General features: G+C 56.3%; 1 protein-coding gene across 1 annotated transcript in view; it reads right to left on the minus strand.

Moving 5' to 3' along the window:
* Positions 1-15,069: 15,069 nt before the first annotated feature.
* Positions 15,070-21,427, minus strand: part of CD6 (CD6 molecule) — a 38,344-nt gene continuing 31,986 nt past the window's right edge. Inside the window, 7 exon segments of the mRNA XM_075547559.1 lie at positions 15,070-15,134; positions 15,581-15,709; positions 15,983-16,177; positions 16,447-16,518; positions 17,608-17,724; positions 18,694-18,786; positions 19,121-19,261. Of these exon segments, the coding sequence (XP_075403674.1) occupies positions 15,070-15,134; positions 15,581-15,709; positions 15,983-16,177; positions 16,447-16,518; positions 17,608-17,724; positions 18,694-18,786; positions 19,121-19,261 (812 nt within the window).

Here is a 21,427-nt window from a genome sequence, read left to right on the forward strand (position 1 = left end):
TAGAGCCAGAGCCCTGGAGCTGGAGGAGGCACATGGAGATCCACACCAGCTCTGTGATGCGTCCACAGTGCATCTACAAGACTTCCCACCCACTGGCCTGGGATCTTCCTGCATTCTGTATCATTGTATGGCTGCATGAGTCTAAAGATGAATTTATGGACTAGTATCGACATATGGGGTAATATCGGACTTATGGACTTGACCTGGACTGGGCTGGGATGTTTTCTTAATGTACAATTGCTCTGTTATATTGATTCCTCTCCTACATTCATATGAGTGTCCATGAATTCATTTTTCTAGTTGACCCAGACCATCACAGATGCTTGAAAGGTTTCAGTGAAGGGACTTCCGGGCTAAGAGAGACTAGGAAGAAAGGCCTGGCGATCTACTTCTGAAAATCAGCCAGTGACACGCAATGCGTCAGGGTGGTCCAATCCACACTGACCGTGGGGACAGCGCAGTGCCCAGCAGTGTTCACACCAGTGTGCCCAGGGCCCCCAGGAGTGGGAAGCCAGGCTCCTTGGCGGCTGACAGCAGCAGCGGGGATGCCTCCAGGACAGTAAAGGCACCACCCTCACTCGTGGAGGAGGAAGACGGGTGGCAGGGCAGCGGGAAAGGGTCCGTACTGCCTTCGTAATGGTTCTATACACCCAACACCATTAAAAAATGACAAGCCAGGTGCGTTGGTTTGTTTAATGAAATATGCCAGGAAGGCGATGGAGAGAAAAGCTTGCCATCCGAGGGGGGAGGTAGGGGTGGGCAGCAGGGTGGGGTGGGGGGCAGGAGCCACGGGCATGAACTTAGGGAAGGATGACCGCAGCTTCTTGGTTTTCCTGGGGGGCTGATGGGCCTGGGCCCTGCCCGGTTGTTCCTTTGAAAAATTCCTCTCTTTTTTAAATGGGCTGCTGCTGCGAATGTGTACGGTAAAACCGTCAACTCCTCCATTTCTGCGTGTGCCATCCAGAGCCGTGGACAGCAGGCAGTCATTGAGCCGTGCAGCCAGGCTCACCCCGTGAACACACACTTATGCCCCCCTAAGTGCCGCATCTAATCTTTCTGGTTGTGGCTGTGCATTGGATCCCCTCTAGATGGAGCTGACTTGCTCAAGGCAGACATTCCTTTCTAATGAAGCTCCCTGTTGTTTGCTAGAGGATGCTTTGGGGAGTGGGGGGAATAGGTTGGGTCTCAGGTGTAAAGATGCTCTCTGGGCAGCAGGTGGATTGGTCTGCCCAGCTTTCCTGGTTCCAGGAAGTCCGCATTCCCTGAGGTACTCACATTTTTTCCCCTTTTGATTGGGATTCTCCTATGGAATCTTGCCTCCAAAGGTTCAGCAATGGCAGACCTGGGCCCTGATTTCGCATACGCTGGTGATGGTTTAGGTCATCGCCTATCTTGCTGGGTGCCTGCTCCAGGATCCTCACCTTGGGACTTCCAGTCCCCCAAGGACATTGGGGCTCTGAGAAATGAGCTCTGCCCTGGACACTCCTTCACCTCCATGCCCATGACTGTGTCTGTGCAGCGGTGAGCCCCCAGGGTAGAGGGCAGGGACTGTGGCCTCTCCCAGGGCCAGAGTTCTGAGATGGGCCTGAGTCTGAGGAGCCCTTAAACTTCCATTAATGAATGACCTTGGGTTCCTGGTCAGATGTGGCCGTTTCCTGGGGACGGGGAGGAGGCCTTGTCTTAACCTTTCTTCCTTAAAACAAAACAGAGCAAACACTACCGCTGCTTTTCAGTCGAAAGCAACTCAGGGCGACCTGACATGTGTGAGCGTAGAACCAGGTTCCACAGGCTTTTCAGTGACTGATTTTCCCAGCGGAGATCACCAGGTCTTTCTTCTGAGCTGCCTCCGCGTGGACTCTGACCTTCAGCCTTTTGGTTTAGCAGCGAAGTGTGTTAATCATTTGCACCCCCCAGGGGTTGGGGGTGGGGGCAGGGCGGGGACTCCCTGCCTACTTTGAGAAGCTCTCAAAAACCTAACCCACTGCCATCAAGTTGGTTCTGACTCCCGGCGACCCTGTAGCACAGGGTAGAATTGCCCCTGTGGGTTCTCCGAGATTGTAAAGCCTTACAGGAGTGGAAAGCTTCATTATTCTCCTCGGAGTGGCTGGTGGTTGCGATCTGCTGACCTTGCAGTTGGCAGCCCAAGGTATCACCTACTACGGTGCCGTTGGAGTCTCTTCCTCGTGGAGATGTGTGAATTCCAGTTCACACAAAGGAGCTCACCGAGAAATGTCCATCCTGCTGTTGGCCCAAGGATGTTACCAAGTGGCTGCAAGATGAGACTCGGGAGATCAGGGGACCACACCGCAAGAATGGGATGCCCACAGGGGATAGCGGGGTCAACTTCATGAGCAGAACAGAGTGTCCAAGGCTGTCGCCTTTGACAGTAGCAGATTGCTCCCTCTTCCTCCGACAGAGCAGCTGATGGGGCTCAACCCCTTGAGCTGATGCTTGGCCACTGAGTGCTTACCACTGCACCACCAGGGGTCCTCTATGCCCCTTGCCAACTGCCGATGCCAGCAGCCAGGGCCGGCAGATCCCGGGTCCAGACAATGGTATCCAGTGAGCTTACCAGCGTTGCTTTGTGGCAGAACAACCGATGGGTTGAGCGAGAGGCATTGGTTTTCCATTGATAACAGCAGCTGAGACTGACAGTTACAGTGGAGGTGACTCATGCCACCCCATGCGCCCCTGAACAAAATGCTGCCTGGCCCTGTGAGAGCCCCTGAGAGCCAGCCACGTTCTAGTCCATCCCTGCCGCGACTGTGTCAGGCCGTCTCCCGAGGGTCTCCCCTTCCTCATCGGCCCTCTTCTCCCCCAAGCACGAAGTCCTCTCCAGGGATTGATCCCTCCCTAAGACATGTCCTCCCTGCCAGCGGTTGATTCCCGTGCATAGCACCCCTGTAGACTTGCCAGAAACAACCCGATCAGCCTTGGACGAGGTGCCGCCAGCATGCACCTGAGAGGCAAGGATGGCGAGACTTCATCTCACCTACTTTGGATGTGTTGTCAGGAGAGACCAGTCCCCGGAGAGGGACGTCATGCTTGGTAAAGTCGAAGGGCAGCGAAAAGAGGAGATGGGTTGACCTGGTGGCTGTAGTAATGGGCTCAATGTAACAATTGTGAGGATGGCACGGGGCTGCATGTTGGGTTACTACGAGTCGATGGCACCTAACAACAGCAGCATAACAAGAGAAAGGACGCTTGGTGGCACAGTGGGTTACACGCACAGCTGTTAACCCAAAGGTTGGCAGTTCAAACCCATCATCCACTCCGATGGGGAAAGAGGTGACCATCTGTTTCTGTAAAGACAGCCCCCCCCCGACCACCCATCGATGTTAAACCAATTAAGGCTCCTGTTGTGGTTTAGGTGCCCTGGAGCCGGTTCTGATTCACAGCGACCCTACGTACCACGGAACAAAACACCACGCGATCCAGCACCATCCCCAAGATTGTTCTTAAGTTCAAGCCTATCTTTGCAGCCACTGTGTCCACCCATCTCGTGGGGGGCCTTTTGTTCTCTGTCCGGGCACTTTGTCAAACACGAAGTTCCTCTCCAGGGACTGATCTCTCCGGTCAACCTGTCCAAAGTACATGTGACAAAGTCTCACCGTCCTTGCTTCCTAAGGAGCACTCTGGCCAGACTTCTTCCAAGACAGATGACTTTGTCCTCTTGGCAGTGCACAGCACTTTCGATACTCTGGGCCAGCACCATGGTTCACATGCGTCAAATCCTATAGCGCGGAGTAGAACCACTTCACGGGGCTTTCCTCAACGGCATCTCTTTCCAGAAGCCGATTGTAAAGCCAACGCATCTTTAATGACCCAAGTGCTTCACCGCTGCACCACCAGGCCCCCGTTCTCCATAGGGATCTACCACCTGGGAAATCCCACAGCGGCAGCTTTCCTCTGTGCAGCAGAGCCAGAATCGACCGGGTGGCAAGGTGATGGCCAAAGAAAAGGACAGGCCACACTTTGCACCCGGCTCTTTGTTCTGTCTCTTTCGGGCATTGAACCAGAAGCAGTCCTGAGCCTCGCTCTCTCTCTCTCTGTGGCTCCCGACAATGGGCCGGTTTGAAAAGCACATGCCAGGCCTTTGGAAAGATGTCTCTCAAGATTCCTTTCTAGATAAACTGGTTTACCTTTTCAGATAACTCCATTTAAGCTACAAAGCATCAAAATTGAGTCCACTGGCTGCTAACCACACAGCCGGCAGTTGGACCACACCAGCGGCTCCGTGGGAGAAAGATGTGTCTTTCTATGCCCATAGGCAGCTCCAACTTTGGAAATCCGCGGGGGCGGGTCTATGCTTTGGTGTGACTGAGTTGGCATCGATTCGATGGCGGTGGTGAGTCTGGTTTGAGCTTGCTTCCCACTCAAAGCAGAGCAGAGGCGGCAGAAGAAAGAAGACAAGGAGATGTTGGTCACTAGTTATTAATACTCATTTCCCGGACTGCACTGTGCCTTTCAAATGTACACAATTCCCCGCCTTTCTCCGTTCAGGCAGGCAGTTAGAGGGCACGATCTCCGACCTCCTCCGTGTGATCAATCACACAATTTAAACGGCCTGCCTCCTTGCCTGGACCTGGGCAACGGGGCAGAGACTAGGCTCCTAAGGTAACGTGACCTGCGTGCTGAGCCCACGCATGGCATCATTCCATCCCAGAGCCTCCTGAGCAGCTGGAGACGGTCCCACATCTTGCCTCCTCCTGCCCATCAGCCCGGGCAGCCTCGGCTTCACCCCTGTGTCGACAGGACTGGGTCAGCCCTGGGGGGCTGAGGACCCTGATGGTGGTGGTGGCAATGAAGCTGATGGAAAGCAGTTTTCTCGCAGTTTTTAAATTTGTTTACCTGGGCATCTTCTTCATGGTTTCTGCTGCATCTATGGGCCTGGTAACGGTTTCTCGTTCAAGGGACTCACTTTGGATGTTTAAACAAGTTTAATCAGCAGGAGCTCCAGCGCTGGAGGCTGAGGGAAGGAGACCAAGGGAGTTGGAGCGGGGGTGATATTGTGAGGCTGTGGCTGTGAATCATTCTTTCTGACCTTGCTGTGTGAGGTGTGGCCCCCGCTCAAGGGGGGATTAGGGGGGAGTGCAAGGAAGCCGGAGACCTCCACAGGTGCGGAGGGGTCGCTCAGAAGAGAAAGGTCCCCTGGGAGACCACTCCCCTTCCTCCTCTGCAATTGGGAGTGTCTGGTGTGACAGGCCTCGGGGAAGGGACTACGGACGCAGGCACTTGCCTTTAGCCAGGATGGGGCTGGGATTTTCTGGGTGGAGGAGATAGGTCATCGTCTCTCAAGAGAGGACTCCTCACCCTCCTCCCTCAGCCCCCCAACCCACCCTTCTCCCTTCCCATCTTCCCTGTCCCCATTTTCTGCCTCCTGTCTGGTCTGACTGGGGAGGAATGGGTCTCCCCTACTTCCTGACAGGCTGAGAGTGAATGACTCCCAGGACTTCTCTGGGCTTGACATTGGTGGCCTGGTGGACTGAGGGGAATCCGGTGGTTTTCCTGCCCTGAGGGGGCCTGTGTGGGTGAAGTGGGGTCTCACATGCCCGGGCTCGTTGGGGACTGGGGGGAAGAAACAAAGGTAGCTTTGTTTAGGCTCCCTTGTCCTCCCCTTACACTCATCCTCCTCTCGGCGTGCCCGCCCCCCTCTGTCTCTCTCTTTGTTTCACTCGGCTGCTATTTCGGGCCTTCCTCGGGCATGCTCCCTTTCATGGCAGGATGCCCGCGCCCGCCAGGCTGGTAAACAGCTGAAGGATGTGGTTGTCAACCAACTTTCCACTGACGGCCTTTGAATGGATCCCTCCTGCACGGGGCTCCCCTAGGACTTGAATCCCCACCCCCTCAATCCATCCCTGCCTTCTCGGCCACGAGGGGCTCCTGAGCCCACCCAGCCTCCCAGCCCACCAGCTCCAGCCACCCCCAGCCACCCCTGCCCATCTCCAGACCCAGCAGGAGAGGCCCCTCAGAGCCTGAAGTAGAAACTCAGTGGGTCAGAACTCGGTCTGGAAGGTGTGCCCGAGCTGAGCCGAGGTGGCCAGTGGGAAAGGCCAGGTGGCCAGCAGGTGGCCAGAGAGGGAGCTGGGATCCTAGGGGAATGGTCACCTGCACTTCCTCAGGCCCGTGGTGGCTGTGGGACAGGCTGGCCTCCAACTGGGCATGGACCTCTGTCCCCACTGTACCAGCCTTGAGCACAGCCGCAGGCACCCTGGTCTGTGCAGCGGTTGCCAGGACCCGCCACACCTCGGGGAGCTGGAAGCCCCAGGCTTCCTGAGCATCATTTCTGCAGCTTGAAAACGGGGATGAGAATCCCCAGTGGCTCCCAGGTTATGCGTTTCAGTCGGTCACCCAAGGGCCAGTGGTTGGACCCCACCAGCTGCTCTGAGGGGGAAAGGTGTGGCTTCCATGGAACCTCCAGGGAGTCTATGCTCTGTTGCATGGAGTCGGAATAGACTTCTCAGCCCGGGTTTGGATTTTGGCGGGGTGGAGGGGTGGAAGTACCCCAAGGTCTGTTGTGAGCATATTAGCAAGTCAGAGCCTGTGAACAGGAGTCCCTGGGGGATGCACTGGCTCACTGCCAACCCAAAGGCCAGGCACTGGTGTTTGCCCAAGGTGCCGCAGAAGAAAGGGCTGGCGTTGACATCCCCAAACGAGCCGCTGCAAACGGTGTGGGGCACAGTGGTCCTGACTCACAGTGCGGGGGGTGGGGGTGGTCATCGTGAGCTGGGATGCCCTGGGCGTTACCTGTTCGACCTGTTAGTGTGCCGCCATCCAGAACAGGGGTCGTGCTTTGGGAACAAAAAAAACCCACACTCCCTGCGACTTGCAGCACCCTGCGGGACAGGCCAGCACTAGCCTGTCACTCTTTATGGGACTCGAAAGCCTTGTCCGTCTCCGGTTTGGGAATAGAAGCTTTGTCCTGAAGGCCAGTGTCCTCAGAGTATCATCTTGGCTGGGGCTGCTGGGTTGGAAACACTTCCCCCGCCCCCTGCCATTGTGGAGTCTTTGGGTTCTGGGATCTCTGCCCCTCGTACTGCTCACCCTTCACCTGCTCTACTGCCCTCCAGACCCAGTCCCCTCAAGCCCACCTCCCCGCTTGACAGCAGTGGCCATCTCCTTGGTCACGCCTTGGTCTTAGAAACCACACCCCATGACTCCCCACAAGGACCAGACCCCTCACACAAGACCCTTCAGACCTGATGGCTTTTTCCACTCAAGTCTCCAGTCTTCCTTCAGTCGACAGAGGCCTCCCTTGAGCACGTGGATGCTGGGAACATCCTGCACGTCTCTTCTCTGCCCCTCGAGCCCCTACCCATCCTTCAGCGGCCGGCCCAATGCTCCCCTCTTTTGCCACACGTTCCTCAACAAGCCTTCCCTTACAGGCTCAGTGGTACTTTGTCCTTGGCTCTCACAGCCCTCAGGAGCAAGGTGGCAGCTCAGGAAGATGAGGTGGAGGATACCTGTGTGAGTGGCACCTGAGACAAAAGGCCATTGTCCTCAAAGGCCCCTGGGAAGGGCCTCTGGGGACCTGGGGAAGTGGGAGAGAGCAGGGAGCCTGAGGTGTGGCCATGGGACCTCTGTCTAAGAAAGAGGGAGACTCAGAGGCGATGTGTGCCACAGACCCACCTTTCTACCTGGGGGAGGGAGAGGGGCCCTAGTGGCCCAGTGGGTAATTTCTTGGCTGCTAACCGGAAGGTTGGTGGTTCGCATCCCACCAGTTGCTCTACAGGCAAGGATGCAGCCATCTATAAAGATACCATCCTCTGTAAAGTGTCCGCCCTGCAGAACCCCTGAGGCAGGGCTCCTCTGTCCAGGGGTCGGCATGAGTCCCAATGGACCCCAGGGCAAGGGGTTTAGGTCTTCATTTAGCATCCCAGTGTTGACGGGCCCCAGAGAGCGTCCTGTTCACATACCTGTCTCACTCCCACGCTTAAAACTGTGGCTGATGCTGTCGTGGTGAGAGGCCGTGAGTCACCCCATGCACAACAGAACAAAACACCGCCCTGCCCTGCGCCAGCCTCCCGGTTGTTATGTCTGCACCCCTGGCGGCAGCCACCATGCCAGCCCAGCTCACGGAGGGTCGGGTGTGCTCCAAAACCACACCACCAAATACCCTCACTGCCATCGAGTCAGTTCTGGTGGCCTCGTGGTTATACGCTGGCCTACGAATCACCATCGCAAGGTCAGCAGTTTGAAACCACCAGCCAACTCTTTGGGAGCAAGATGAGGCTTTCTGCCCCCACAAAGCGATAACAGTCTCAGAATCTCACAGGGGTGGTTCTACCCGATCCCATGGGGTCTGGTGAGCTGGGACGCCATCAAGGAGTCTTCCTGTCCCCCTTTTTCTCCTTTTAAAATAGGTCCCTACTCCCCTGCTCCCCCAACACACACACTATTGCTGGAGCCCCTGCGGGTACAAGAGGGTAGGACACCTGACTCTCAGGGAAGGTTGGTGGTTCAAGTCTTGAAAAGCCTGGTGTTCAACTTCTGAAATCCCAGGCGGGCCCAGGTCTTCTCTGGCACATGCCTGGGTCTGTCGTGAGAGCCTATTGTCACCAAGAAGCCATTAATCATGGGGTCTCAAGGCTGTCAATGTTTCTCGAAGTGGACCGCCTGGCTTTCTCCTGGCTTTTTCAAAACCACCAGCAGCTGAGCGCTGAAGCGCTGAGCCACCAGGGGCTCCTGTTGAGGTTCTTTGCATGCACGGGAGCAAACGGAAGCTCCGAGAGGTTGAGTGGGTCTCTCAAGGCCCACACAGCCACAACAGGGTGGGGCCTGAGCTGGAACCTAGGCGGCCTGGCCCCGCCCCCTGGGATCCCCCACGCAGCCGTGGGGAGGGTGGGGGGCTGGGGGGGCGGCATCACGGTGGCACCCACATCCTGTGACAGTTGCCCTGGGGAGTGCCAGCTTTCTCTCCCCCTCTGGGACAGGTGAACGGAAAGCTGGCCTTACGCAGCCCACCAGCACCGACCCCCACGCTCACCAGCAGAGCTGACGTGGGCCCATGTAGGGGTCTGAGTCAGCACCTCAGAGTGGAAGGAGGCTAGAGGACTGGCAAGAGCAGCCCCCTCCACCCTCCTGCCTCCCCCTTGAACTCCTCCAAGATGGCGGAGGAGCTCACTACCTCTGGAAGCAGTGGCCCCTCAGCCAGACAGCTCTGAGTGTAAAATCCCCCCAGGAACTTACTCAGCAGCCTGGCAAGCTTCTGGGGCCTGGTCAGAACTTGGTGCATGCAGGCAGCAGAACAGGGAGAGGAGCCAATGCTGAGGGCACCCCACTTCCGGATCCCGTATGTGTCTCTTACAGAAGGGCAGACCTTGTGTCTTCTGTCCTCAGATCATCACCAGCTGTCACAGTGCTGGGCCATGGGAGAATTCCAAGTTCACCTTTCCTGCCTACCTCTGTTGGTCGATTGCTCTGCCACTGATTCCCCCCAACACACACACACGCGTGCACTCATGCACACGTGCACACACATGTGTGCACACCTGTTGCTTCGCCCCCACTGTTTCAATGGAAGATGAGGCCTCACCTCCCACCTTCAGTCGGTAGCTTTCTCTGGACCCAGTAGCATGCTCAGCACACGTGTTGAAAGGTTCGGAGGTCCTAGGGGTGGGCATACAGGCCCCCCAGGAGTTGGTGGATTGATATCCTGGCTTCCTTGCCCATCCAGATCAGCGATCTCAAAGTGTATTTTACAACCCTGAGACCAGAAGAACTAGATGGTGCCTAGCTACCACTCCCAACTGCTCTGAAGAGGACCCCATGAGAAGGTCCTGGGTAGAGAGGGAGGGAGATGTGGGACAGGCCTCAACATCATAAAAGAGACCAGACTTAGATAGAGATGGTGGGACACCCCCTTCCCCCCAGACTATGACCCCTAGTCACTATAGTAGTTACATCATCTGTTGCCAACTCGAGACCATTCAGAGTGAAGGGGTGGAGTTTAACCTGTCAATCAGGTCGTAGCTTGATGATCTCATTTGGAGGCGCTAAAGGAGGTGAATAGCTTGCTGGAGGCAGGATAGACAGACATTCCCTGGGAGACATTCCTGTTGACAAGACTTGTGAAGTCTCACTAAAGCCCTGGAGGAGCCACTTAGAGACCCCTGCCAGCACTGAGATGCTTACACCACCACTGGGTCCACAAGACTTTCCACCCACTGGCCTGTGATCTTCCTGCACTTGGTGTCATTGCATGTGCTGCCTGAGTCTCAAGAGGAATTCAAGGATGCATATCGGACTGACGGGCTAATATTGAACTCATAGACTTGATCTGGACTGGGCTGGGGTGTTTTCTCAATATACAATTGCTATTTTATATAAAACTCTCTCTTGAACACATATGAGTATCTCTGGATTTGTTTCTCTAGTCAACCAGGACTAACACAGTCAGCCTCCAGGTTGGGAGCTGAGCTCACCCCTATGTTAGGATAATCAACCATTGAAAAGCAACATTTTACCCAAGGACAGCATGCCAAAAACAAACTGTCAGGTTTCTCAAGTGGGTACGACCTGGTTCTTGGCTTCCCATGATGAAAGAATTCACCCCAAAGCCTGTTTTGTAATGCAAGTGGATTTTTATGGCAGATGAACAAGTTTCTGGTTTTATAGTCTCAAAAGCGTTTACAACTGGGCGTGAACAACCTCATGGAGAAGAACCCCCAGTGCAGAACTGGGGGTTGGAGGATTCCCGGTCGAGGGAGCAAGGGCAAGATGGTGCGGAGGCCAGAGAACGAGGGGGCCGGTGCACAGGGGCAAAAGGGCGAGGGGGCCAGAGCTGTGGGCCCCTGAGTAGGCCAGGAGCGGGCCCTAAGGAGGCACGCCCTGGTGGTCCACTCTCTGACCTGCCACTGACCAGGAGCAGCGTAAGAGAGAGTAAGAGAGCGTGTGCTCCCTCACTTTATTCTGGTCCACCCCCTGGCTGGGAGGAGGTGTGAATGAAGGTATTGGTTGACCCTATTGGCCGGGTTAAGCCCACCTGGGTGATGTCATGAGCCTGGGCCTAGTTTGAATCGCCCACGTGTACCTCCCACCTGGCTCTGGGGCTTGAGTGTGATCATGCTCAGTTTGGGGTCTTCATAGGTATCTAATGGCTGCCTGATTTCTTTTGAACCTCCTCTATGGGGGCCTCTGCAGGCAGGGGAAGGACAACCCCCCTGTCCCTAAATCTAGCTACGTAACCAAATGAAATAGAACTCACTGCCATTGACTCGATGCCGACTCATACAACCCCAGAGAGGGCAGCGTAGAACCACCCCTGTAGGTTTTCAAGGCTTCACGGGAGTAGAAAGCCTCATCTTAAAAAAAAAAAAAAAAAGAAAGCCTCATCTTTTTCCCGAGGAGAGACTGGTCATTTTTGAACTGTTGATCTTGCAGTTGCGTATGGAACCACCAAGCCACAGGTGGAAATGAGAAGCAGGGAGGACATGGGCTACAAGATGGTATGTTGAGGGATGGACTGACGGTAATGCATCCGACAGCAGAAACAGAATGTGCTTGCACTGTTGGATGGGAAACTGGTGGTGATCTGCACTGTCAACCGTCACCCAGGAAACAATAAACACATGCTTGTTGGGGTTTGGTTTTATCTTTAAAAAAGACCTGCGTCTGACACCCTCTCCCAGAAGCCCCATCAGAAGTGAGGCCCGGGCATCACCTGTCCATTGGCAGATTGGGTGCCTCCTGCCTGCCTGCCTTCCCCATCCCACCTTCTTCACTTTCTCACAGAGGCTCCCTTGAGGTCACCACTCACACAAAGTGCCTTCAGATCCATGCCACATCCAGCAAGGTCACATGCAAACATGCCCTTCCGCATGCCACCCGACCTCCCCCACACAGACACACAGACAACCGGGTTCTCTGAATTCCAAGGATGTAACGTGCACAGCAAGGCTCCGAATATAACCTATGAGTGGGTACAATGAAAGTGTATACCTGTGGTGGTGGTGGTGGTAGTGCAGAAGTTGACCCATTGAAGAAGCCCCCAAATCGGGAAGTTATCTAAGTGGGACCGACATGCTGGTGCCACTAAGTCTAAAACAAGCCATTAGGAGGTGGTTGCCCACCCTAGACAGGTAGTGACTGAAGGTCAAGGCCATGGGGGGGTCTCCACTTTTATTACCACTGTTGTTACCCTGCCCCCTACTCCTCTCAGTGCCTGAAAGTTGGCTGTCCTGACTGTACACTACCCTGGGGAGGGGTCTCTGTCCTGACTGTACACTAACCCGGGAAGGGTCTCTAATCTGACTGTACACTAACCCTCGGAGGAGTCTCTATCCTGACTTTACACTAACCCTCGGAAGGGTCTCTGTCCTGACTGTACATTAACCCGGGGAAGGGTCTCTATCCTGACTGTACACTAACCTGGGGAAGGGTCTCTGTCCTGACTGTACACTAACCTGGGGAAGGGTCTCTATTCTGACTGTACACTAACCTGGGGAAGGGTCTCTGTCCTGACTTTACACTAACCCTCGGAAGGGTCTCTCTCCTGACTGTACATTAACCCAGGGAAGGGTCTCTATCCTGACTACGCTAACCTGGGAAGGGGTCTCTGTTCTGACTGTACACTAACCTGGGGAAGGGTCTCTGTCCTGACTGTACACTAACCCGGGGCAGGGTCTCTATTCTGACTGTACACTAACCCACAGAAGGGTCTCTGTCCTGACTGTACACTAACCCTCAGAGGGGTCTCTATCCTGACTACACTAACCCGAGAAGGGGTCTCTGTCCTGACTGTACACTAACCTGGGGAAGGGTCTCTGTCCTGACTGTACACTAACCCAGGGAAGGGTCTCTGTTCTGACTTTACACTAACCCTCGGAAGGGTCTCTCTCCTGACTGTACACTAACCTGGGAAGGGGTCTCTGTACTGACTGTATACTAACCCGGGGAAGGGTCTCAGCCCTGACTGTACACTAACCCGGGGAAGGGTCTGTCCTGACTGTACACTAACCTGGGGAAGGGTCTCTATCCTGACTGTACACTAACCCGGGAAGGGGTCTCAGCCTTGACTGTACACTAACCCAGGGAAGGGTCAGTCCTGACTGTACACTAACCTGGGGAAGGGTCTGTATCCTGACTGTACACTAACCCGGGAAGGGGTCTCAGCCCTGACAGTACAGTAACCCGGGAAGGGGTCTCTGTCCTAACTGTACACTAACCCGGGAAGGGGTCTCTGTCCTGACTGTACACTAACCCGGGAAGGGGTCTCTGTCCTGACTGTACACTAACCCGGGAAGGGGTCTCTGTCCTGACTGTACACTAACCCGGGAAGGGGTCTCAGCCCTGACAGTACAGTAACCCGGGAAGGGGTCTCTGTCCTGACTGTACACTAACCCGGGAAGGGGTCTCTGTCCTGACTGTACACTAACCCGGGAAGGGGTCTCTATCCTGACTGTACACTAACCCGGGAAGGGGTCTCTGTCCTGACTGTACACTAACCCGGGAAGGGGTCTCAGCCCTGACAGTACAGTAACCCGGGAAGGGGTCTCTGTCCTGACTGTACACTAACCCAGGGACAGGGTCTCTGTCCTGACTATACACTAACCTGGGGAAGGGTCTCTATCCTGACTGTACACTAACCCGGGAAGGGGTCTCAGCCCTGACTGTACACTAACCCGGGAAGGGGTCTCAGCCCTGACTGTACACTAACCCGGGAAGGGGTCTCAGCCCTGACTGTACACTAACCCGGGAAGGAGTCTCAGCCCTGACTGTACACTAACCCAGGGAAGGGTCTCTATCCTGACTGTACACTAACCTGGGGAAGGGTCTCTGTCCTGGCTGTACACTAAACCGGAAAGGGGTCTCTGTCCTGGCTGTACACTAACCCGGGGAAGGGTCTCTGTTCTGACTGTATACTAACCTGGGAAGGGTCTCTGTCCTGACTGTACACTAACCTGGGGAAGGGTCTCTGTCCTGATTGTACACTAACCCGAGAAGGGGTCTCTGTCCTGACTGTACACTAACCCGGCGAAGGGTCTCAATCCTGACTGTACACTAACCCAGGGACAGGGTCTCACACTTTTCTCCCATTGTGAAGCTTCGCACACATGGGGCAGGAGCCTCACCGGGCACTGGCCGGTAAGTATGTCTGCGGGTTGTTTTGTGTGCAGGAAGCCCTGTTAGAACCGACCCAGCAGTCTTCCCTGAGAGCCTGTGGACACAGCACAGTGCAAAGACATGTCACTCCACACTCCGGTCGGTCAACAATTTGGTTTAATCTCAGGGTGCTCAGAACAGGACCCCCAAGCTGAGTGCTGCTCCCCCAGGCCTCACTCAGGCCGGCCTGGGCTTATTCTCAGCTCTGAGTGTGATGTTGTACAATCATGGTGTCCATCAGGTGCCTCCCATTCAGCCAGGCAAAGGTGGCAATTCAGGCTCAGAACAGAGACCCCTGTGCTTCCCATTCTACGGGCGTCAACAACCACAGACAGCTCAGAGCACAAAGCAGCTCTCGGGAGCCACCAGAGCAGGGACAGCTCACTGCATCCAGGGCCAGCCTCAGGCTCCAGCCCCTCTGTGGGGTCACCTGTGACCTGCTTGCTGTCCAGGGAAGGCTCTGCTGCCAGGCCAGGCCTGCCCCCCAACACCCCACCTGTCAGGTGATAACAGCACTGGGGCTTCTTTCTTGGGGAGCACAGGGACAGGAACCCCTTTCTGCCCTCGATCCCTCTAGTCTCTGAGCTGCTCAGAATCAAAGAACCGAACGCCAAGGATCGTAGTGGTTCAGGAGGCCCCCAGTCCAATCCTAGTCCTCTGCGCAGCCTGCCGAGAAGTGCCCCCTACTCTGCTTGCTCCGCTCTCTAACAGGGAGCTCACTACCCCTCAGAGACAGCAGTGCTGTTTGGAACCAGGGGAGGGCCATTCCAGCAAGTTCTGTCTGAGGCAGAGGCCATGGTCACTAGAGATGGAGGGGCAGTGGGTGGTGTTGCCTTTCTTCTGCCCAGGACAGGCCTCGGGCCCACATCACACTGCCTGGAGTGGTCTGGGAGGAAAGGATGAGGCAGGGAGCTGGAAGCTCAGGAGGCCGGAGGAGCCGCCGTGGGAGCCCTGGCTGGGCTCGGTCTAGGCTGCTCCAATGTCATCGTAGTCGCTGTAGTCAGGAGAGTCAGGCTGGGGGCTGGGGGACCCTGCAGGACAGGAGACTCAGGTCAGCCACAGGCCCAGCCATGGCCTCAGTTTGCTGCTGAGACAGGATTGAGTGAGGTTGGATCCACACCTCCTCCCACCACGACGCTGTCTGAACCTCTGTACCACCCGCCCGGCTCTCTGTCACCTCCTTCACTGGAGCAATAGCCTGAGAGCTAAGCCCGTGTTGCCCTGGGTCTTGATGGGTACTGGGGGCTCCTCTGCTACAACACTGTCTCCTATCTGGCTGCTTCTGCTAGAATGCCTCCGTTGACAGGGAGCTCACTTCCTCCCATGGCAGTCTATTCCATCTCTTTGAATCTTCCCTCAACCCATCCACATGCCTTGGGTTGGTTGATAGAGCCAACCAATCCAGAGCTCCCCAACTCACCCATTACCACCCCTCTCTGTCTTCCCCCACCCCCGATTCCTTCCCCAGCCTCAGCACCTGGGCACGCAAATTGCTCCACTGAAGGGGGCTGGGGTGGCGGCTGGAAGTTCTGGTACCACTCCCCGGAAGAGGTGCTGGAGCTGTCATCAGGTGAGGGCCCTGTTGGAAATCCCACAGGCTGTCACCCTCAGCCAGGAACTGCCAACTCTGGGAGCGTCCCCTTCCCCTGCTCAATGACCAGAAGGCCCAGAGAGGAGAGGAGACTGACCCAGGTGGGTGGCTGCAGACTTGGGAGTCAAATGCTGCCTTCAGCCTGCTCAGAGGGCTGGGTGGCAGGATGGAGAGGGGCAGCTCTCTTCTCCCTTGGCCAGGCTAGCTGCAGGGTGGGAGCTGGGGGATATGCAGAGGGATGTGCCCCCCACCACTGCTCCCCACCCCCATTCTGCCAGCCCTGCTCACCTGAAAGAATGGGCTGGGAGCCAGCAAGCTCCAAATTGGGGGGCTGCTGCAGGAGGGGGCTCCTCTCTGAGGAAAAGGTATTGGGGGCCCACAGAGGTGGCTTGCTGCTAGGGCTGTTACAGTAGTCCTCCCCAGAAGAGGTGCTGGAGCTGCTGCAGGTTCCTGGATGGCACTGGAGACCTGGACCTGGGGGATCTGCAGGTGACAGGTGGGAAGCATGGGCCTTTTAAGTCGTGGGCTAGGAGCAGAATGGTGAGGAGAGAAGAAGCAATGCAGCAAGAGGGCTGCCAAGTTAGACTCAAGAAAGAACTTCCTGCTCATGTCAGGAATGGGCCTGTTGCAGAAAGTGGTGGCAGCTAATGCATCTCACAGTGAGCCGAGACACTAAATGTGGAGGCAGGGATGACCCCCTCAATCCCCTTCCCATCCCACGTGCCCCCCCCATGCTCCCCAGCCTAACACACCTTCCTCCAAGGGGGGCATCTGGAACCTGCTCTGCTGGGTCTCCTCATTGGTGATGCGGTACCGCTGAGAATCTACAAGGGAGTGGAGCAGTGTGACGGCCCAGCCTCTGGTGCTGGGAGCTCTATGGGGAGGGCCAGGCTCCTTGAGACCTGAGAGGGTGGGCCTGAAGCTGAACTTGGGTGGGTAGGAGGGGCTCAAAGGGGTGATTTCCATTAGCTCCCTGGCTCCCATCCAGCCCCGGCAGGTCCTACACTCACACAATTCAGAGAGTCCCCGCCCCCCAATCTGAAGCCTGACAGGTGAGATTGCTGTGGGCTTACAGACTTGGCTAGAAACTCCAGACCCTGCAGTCCACCCCCCTTAGCCCACCAGCCCTGCAGCCCACCCTCTGGTTACTTGGGAAGTTATCAAGAGTCTCTCTGGGTGCCCTGGCATCTCTGGGTAGTGGTGCCTTTCTAGAGGCCTCCCTAGAGCCCAGGGCAGATAGGCTTGGGTCTTTGTATTGCAGGCCACAGGACACCCCGTCCCCCCCCCCCCCATCCCCTCCAAGTTTCAGTCTGAGAAACAGAATCAGAGAACCCTGAATGTTTGTGTCTCTGGAATCTGGAAGTCAGCCCTCCCGACCTCAGTGCCACCGGTGTTTAGTCTCAATGACACTGACTGTGGGACTCTCAGGACCTTTCTGGGTCACGAGGACAACAGGGTTGGGCCCACAGAGCAACAAGAAGGAAGGAGCCTGGGCTCCTGCCAGCGCCACAGGCCATCTGAGGTCTTGGTCACACACAGCCTGTGGGGTCTCTGTCTGGCCCACCCTCCAAGCACTACCTGGCCTTTCTCCTGCTGGCCCCAGGTGTGGGGAGAGCAGAGATGGGACGAGCAGGGTGGGAGGGGAGAAGGGCTATGGACCAGCAAGAAGCCACCAGAGCCAAGGCCCACACCTGGGCACCCCCATCTCTCACAGACGCAGCCACCAGCAGACACAGGAGAGGGAGCTGTCTCCTAGAACTGCTGGGGCCAGAATCATAAAAAGCCTGCTGGAAATGCAGGTCCATTTGTGGCCAATCCAGGGGGTCCCAGCAAGGCTCTGCCCACTGATGACCCCAGCCTGCTGGCCCTACTCCCTGGGTTGGGCAGAAGGCCCTGCGGCACCGGAAACTCACTGTAGAAGGTGGTCAGGGCCACGGGAGGCTGGGCGCTGAAGTCATAATGCTCATAGTCCGAATCGGACTCAGAGTCCTCTGGGGATGGGGCCCGAGTCTGGAGGGACAGCTTGGGAGCTGGGGAGAGAGCAGAGCAGGGGCGGGGCAGAACCACAGTCAGAAAGAATGGGTGGGGGGTGACCGGTAGGGAGCATGGAGGTCTGGGCAAAGCAGTAAGGCAGGGACCCCCAAGCTACCTACACACCCCACCTCAGATACATCCACCCTTTAGACCAGTGGTTTTCAACCTTCCTAATGCCGTGGCCCTTTCATACAGTTCCTCATGTGGTGGTGACCCCCCAGCCATAAAATTATTTTCGTCGCTACTGCATCACTGTCATTTTGCTACTGTGAGGAATCGGGCAACCTCTGTGAAAGGGTTGTTTGTCCCCCAAAGGGGTCTCAACGCACAGGTTGAGAACCACAGCTTTACACAGACACTGACCAGGGTGTCAAGGTGGCCCAGGCTCTGTGGGCATCTTTGTGAAGCTTCAACCTCATCACCACTCTGGGAGGAAGTGCATTCTTAGCCCACCTGGCAGGTGAGGACGTGGAGGCCCAGCAAGCAGAACCTGTGGCCTAGCTGTCCCCTCTGTGGAAGCCTGGTGCCAGGCGGGACTCGGACACACAGGGACCGTGTGCTGAGCACCACAGTGTGTGGCTACGTCCCGCCTCGGCAGCCCTGTCTCTGAACTCTTCCCCGTGAAACCATGTCCATCCACGCAGACTGTGGGGTGAGCAACCTCGTGTTTTCTGAGCTCCATATTCAGATGGCTCTTCCTTCCCTCCTCATTCAGAAAACACAGACACAAATGTGGGTCCAGGGGCTCCTGAGTCCTTGCTTTGGGGTTCTCAGCCTATATCCACCCCAGACTTGAAAAGCCAGGATGTCCGGAGAGGAAGGGTCACCTGCCCACCAGGCTGGGCCCACTCACGATCCCACCATCATGAGTGGGCCTAGATCTCATCACCAGTGAGGGCCACTGTCAGGCTCAAGGAGAGGAGTCAACCGTGACCCCGCAACCCCCAGGAGGAAGGACATCCTACCTTCTTCTTTGGGGATGGTGCTGGGGGGATCTTGGTAGCTGTTGATCCCCGCTGGGGTGCCGGTGGGTGGGTGGTTGACCATCACAGGGAGGGCTGAGGGGAGGGCATGACATCATACAGGGCCTCGTTTTCCTTGGCCTGACTCTGTTCTCCCCAGAATGCCCTCTCCACACATGGCCCATCTGTTCCTCTCTGGTGGGGCCACCTGCTCAGAGCATGCTGGGAGAATCCTCTCCATCTGGAGATGCTCCTGGGGGCATCTTTGTGAAGACTGGGGGAGCAGGGCTGGCTGTGCTCATGCTGGCCCTCGGCTAGGGCTGGGGCTCCCACACACGTCCCATGTCCCTTGGAGCAGCCGCTCCTCTGCTTGCTCCTTCCTGCCCCTGGGCTTGCCCCCTGCCTCCCAGAACACTGCCCCCCGCCCTACCGTATTTTCCTTTAGCCTTCAAGAGGAGGATGGCGATGGAAAGGAGTGAGCCCAGGAGCAGGACTCCCAGAACGATGCAGGAGATGAAGAGGATTAGCTCCCAGGATTCCTTGCTCTCTATTGGCTCGGTCACAGAAGATTCTGGAAGCAAGAACCACACAACTCAGGAGGAAAGCAGCATGGGCACAGGCTTCCTTCCCCTTGCCCTTCTCCTGACCTCTCCATCCCCTCCACAGCCCACTCCCCTCCTTTTCCCTCCTTCCCTCCCTCCCTTCACTCACTGCCATCTGCTCTCAGGCACTCAAGAAGTGAACATTGAATGGACGAGGGATGGACAGAAGGACTCCCTTGCCTGACATGTTCCTCTGGCCACAGGCCTCCAGGACCATGAGCTTCCGGACCATGGTGTCCTTATTCAGTCGACAATAACTGAGCGCCCACTGAGTGCCTAGGAGCTGGGACCGAAACTGTGGCAGTGGGGTTTGTTGGTTACTGTGAGCCAGGCACCATCACCACAGGTCTCATGGCGGAGGAGGCCCAGCCTCCTGCTGTCACGGAGGTGTGGTTGGCGGGCAGGGAACCCCATGGAGGAGGAGCTGGCATCCCAGAGGGGGGACTCCAGCAGGAGAGTGAGCCCCCATTTCCAAGTTCAGGGCCCATCGGTCCCTGCTCAGGGGACAAGAGGCAGGAGCAGGGTGCTGCACGGAGAGACAATGGGGACAGGCCCTGGGGACACCCTCTCCCCCACTTCCCTCCTGCCTCTTTCCATTCACAAGGGCATTGGGTGTCCAGGGGAAGCTGGAGGGGAAAGGGGCAACCAGTTGAGGGGTGGTCTCTCTCTGCCCCTGGGAAGCCTCAGGATTCCCCACCTCCATCCTCAGGGAAAGGATGTGAGTGAGTGTGTGTGTGAGAGAGACAGTGTGTGAATGTGGGTATGTGAGTGCTTGTGAGAGAGAATGTGAATGTCAGTGTGGGCGAGAGTAGATGACAGTGTGTGAGAGTGAGTGTGTGTATGTGTAAAAAGTGCGTGTGAAAGAGTGCGAGTGAGTGTGTGTATGTGTAAGGAAGTGTGTGTGAAAGAGTGAGTGTGTGTGTGAGACAGTGTGTGAGTGTGTGAAGTGTGTGTATGTGTGTGAGAGAGAATGTGAGTGAGAGGAGTGTGGGTGTGAATGAGTGTGTGAGAGAGCGTGTGTGTGAGGGAGTGGGTGTCTGAGAGTGTGTGTGTGAGAGAGTGAGTGTGTGAGAGTCTGTGAGAGGGTATGTGTGTGTGTCAGTGTGTGTATGTGTAAGACAGTGAGTGTGTGTGAGGGAGTGTGTGCGCACACTCGAGCACACATCAGTTCTTGTGGGTATGTTTGCACAGGGGTGGTGTCAGCGAGCTCCCCCCACAGCCTGCGCTGGCTTCCAGCACCTGCTTCCACTTCACACTCTCACCCAGTGCCAGGGCCTTAGACCCCCTCCCCTGGAGAGGGTCTGGGAGAAGGTGGGAGGGCCCTGAGCTCGGAGAAGGGCCCAGTCCTTTAGCCTGCACCTAGGCTGCAGTCCTTGGTCACCAAGGGAATCACAGCTTGGGGGGGGTGGGATAGGAGGGAGCCAAGGGACCCCCTGTGAGGGGCTCAAACACAAGTGTAACCAGCACCCCAACCCCACTGCGGCTGAGCCCACCCGTCTCATAGAGACCCTGTCTCATGGGACTTCTGAGGCTGTAAACCCTTAAGAGGATCAGGAGCCTCATCTTTCTTCAAAGACGTGCCTTGTGGGTTTGAACCTCTGACTTTGTGGTTAGCAGATATTTTTGTTTGTTTCTTTCTCCGACCATCCCTCCAGGGCTAATGACTCCCAGACAGGGTTTGCTACCCAGGAGGCACTGGGCCACGTGCTCTGTCCAAATGAGCCCCGAACACTAAGGTAACCCTGAGTTTCTGTGAGGTGAGGGGGGTGTCCTGGGGGGCACTGTACAGGTGATGGTTGGGCAACGTGAGAAAGAGAAGGGCTGTCACTAAACTGTCCAGGTGTGTGAAGATTGCCGGAATGTCAGATGCCTGGCTACGCTTATTTTTGCCAAAGTTAGCCAAGATTAGCTCCTGGAAGCCCCCCAATGACCCTGGGAGGGCATGGGGGTTCTTGGCCCCATTTTAGAGGCAGCGGCTCAGAGAGGTTAAGAAACAGCCAGCAGTACACAGCTCTCCAGTGGCACAGCTGGGATTTGAACCTCGGAAGCGTGTGTCTGTGATGGTCCCACCACAAACAGTTGGATGGATGAACCCAGAATGATCTGCTTCTCGGATGGGACCCCCAGCTGGGTAT

The sequence above is a fragment of the Tenrec ecaudatus genome, chromosome 4 (genome assembly GCF_050624435.1).
Source record: "Tenrec ecaudatus isolate mTenEca1 chromosome 4, mTenEca1.hap1, whole genome shotgun sequence".
In the NCBI taxonomy this organism is placed as follows: Eukaryota; Metazoa; Chordata; class Mammalia; order Afrosoricida; family Tenrecidae; genus Tenrec; species Tenrec ecaudatus.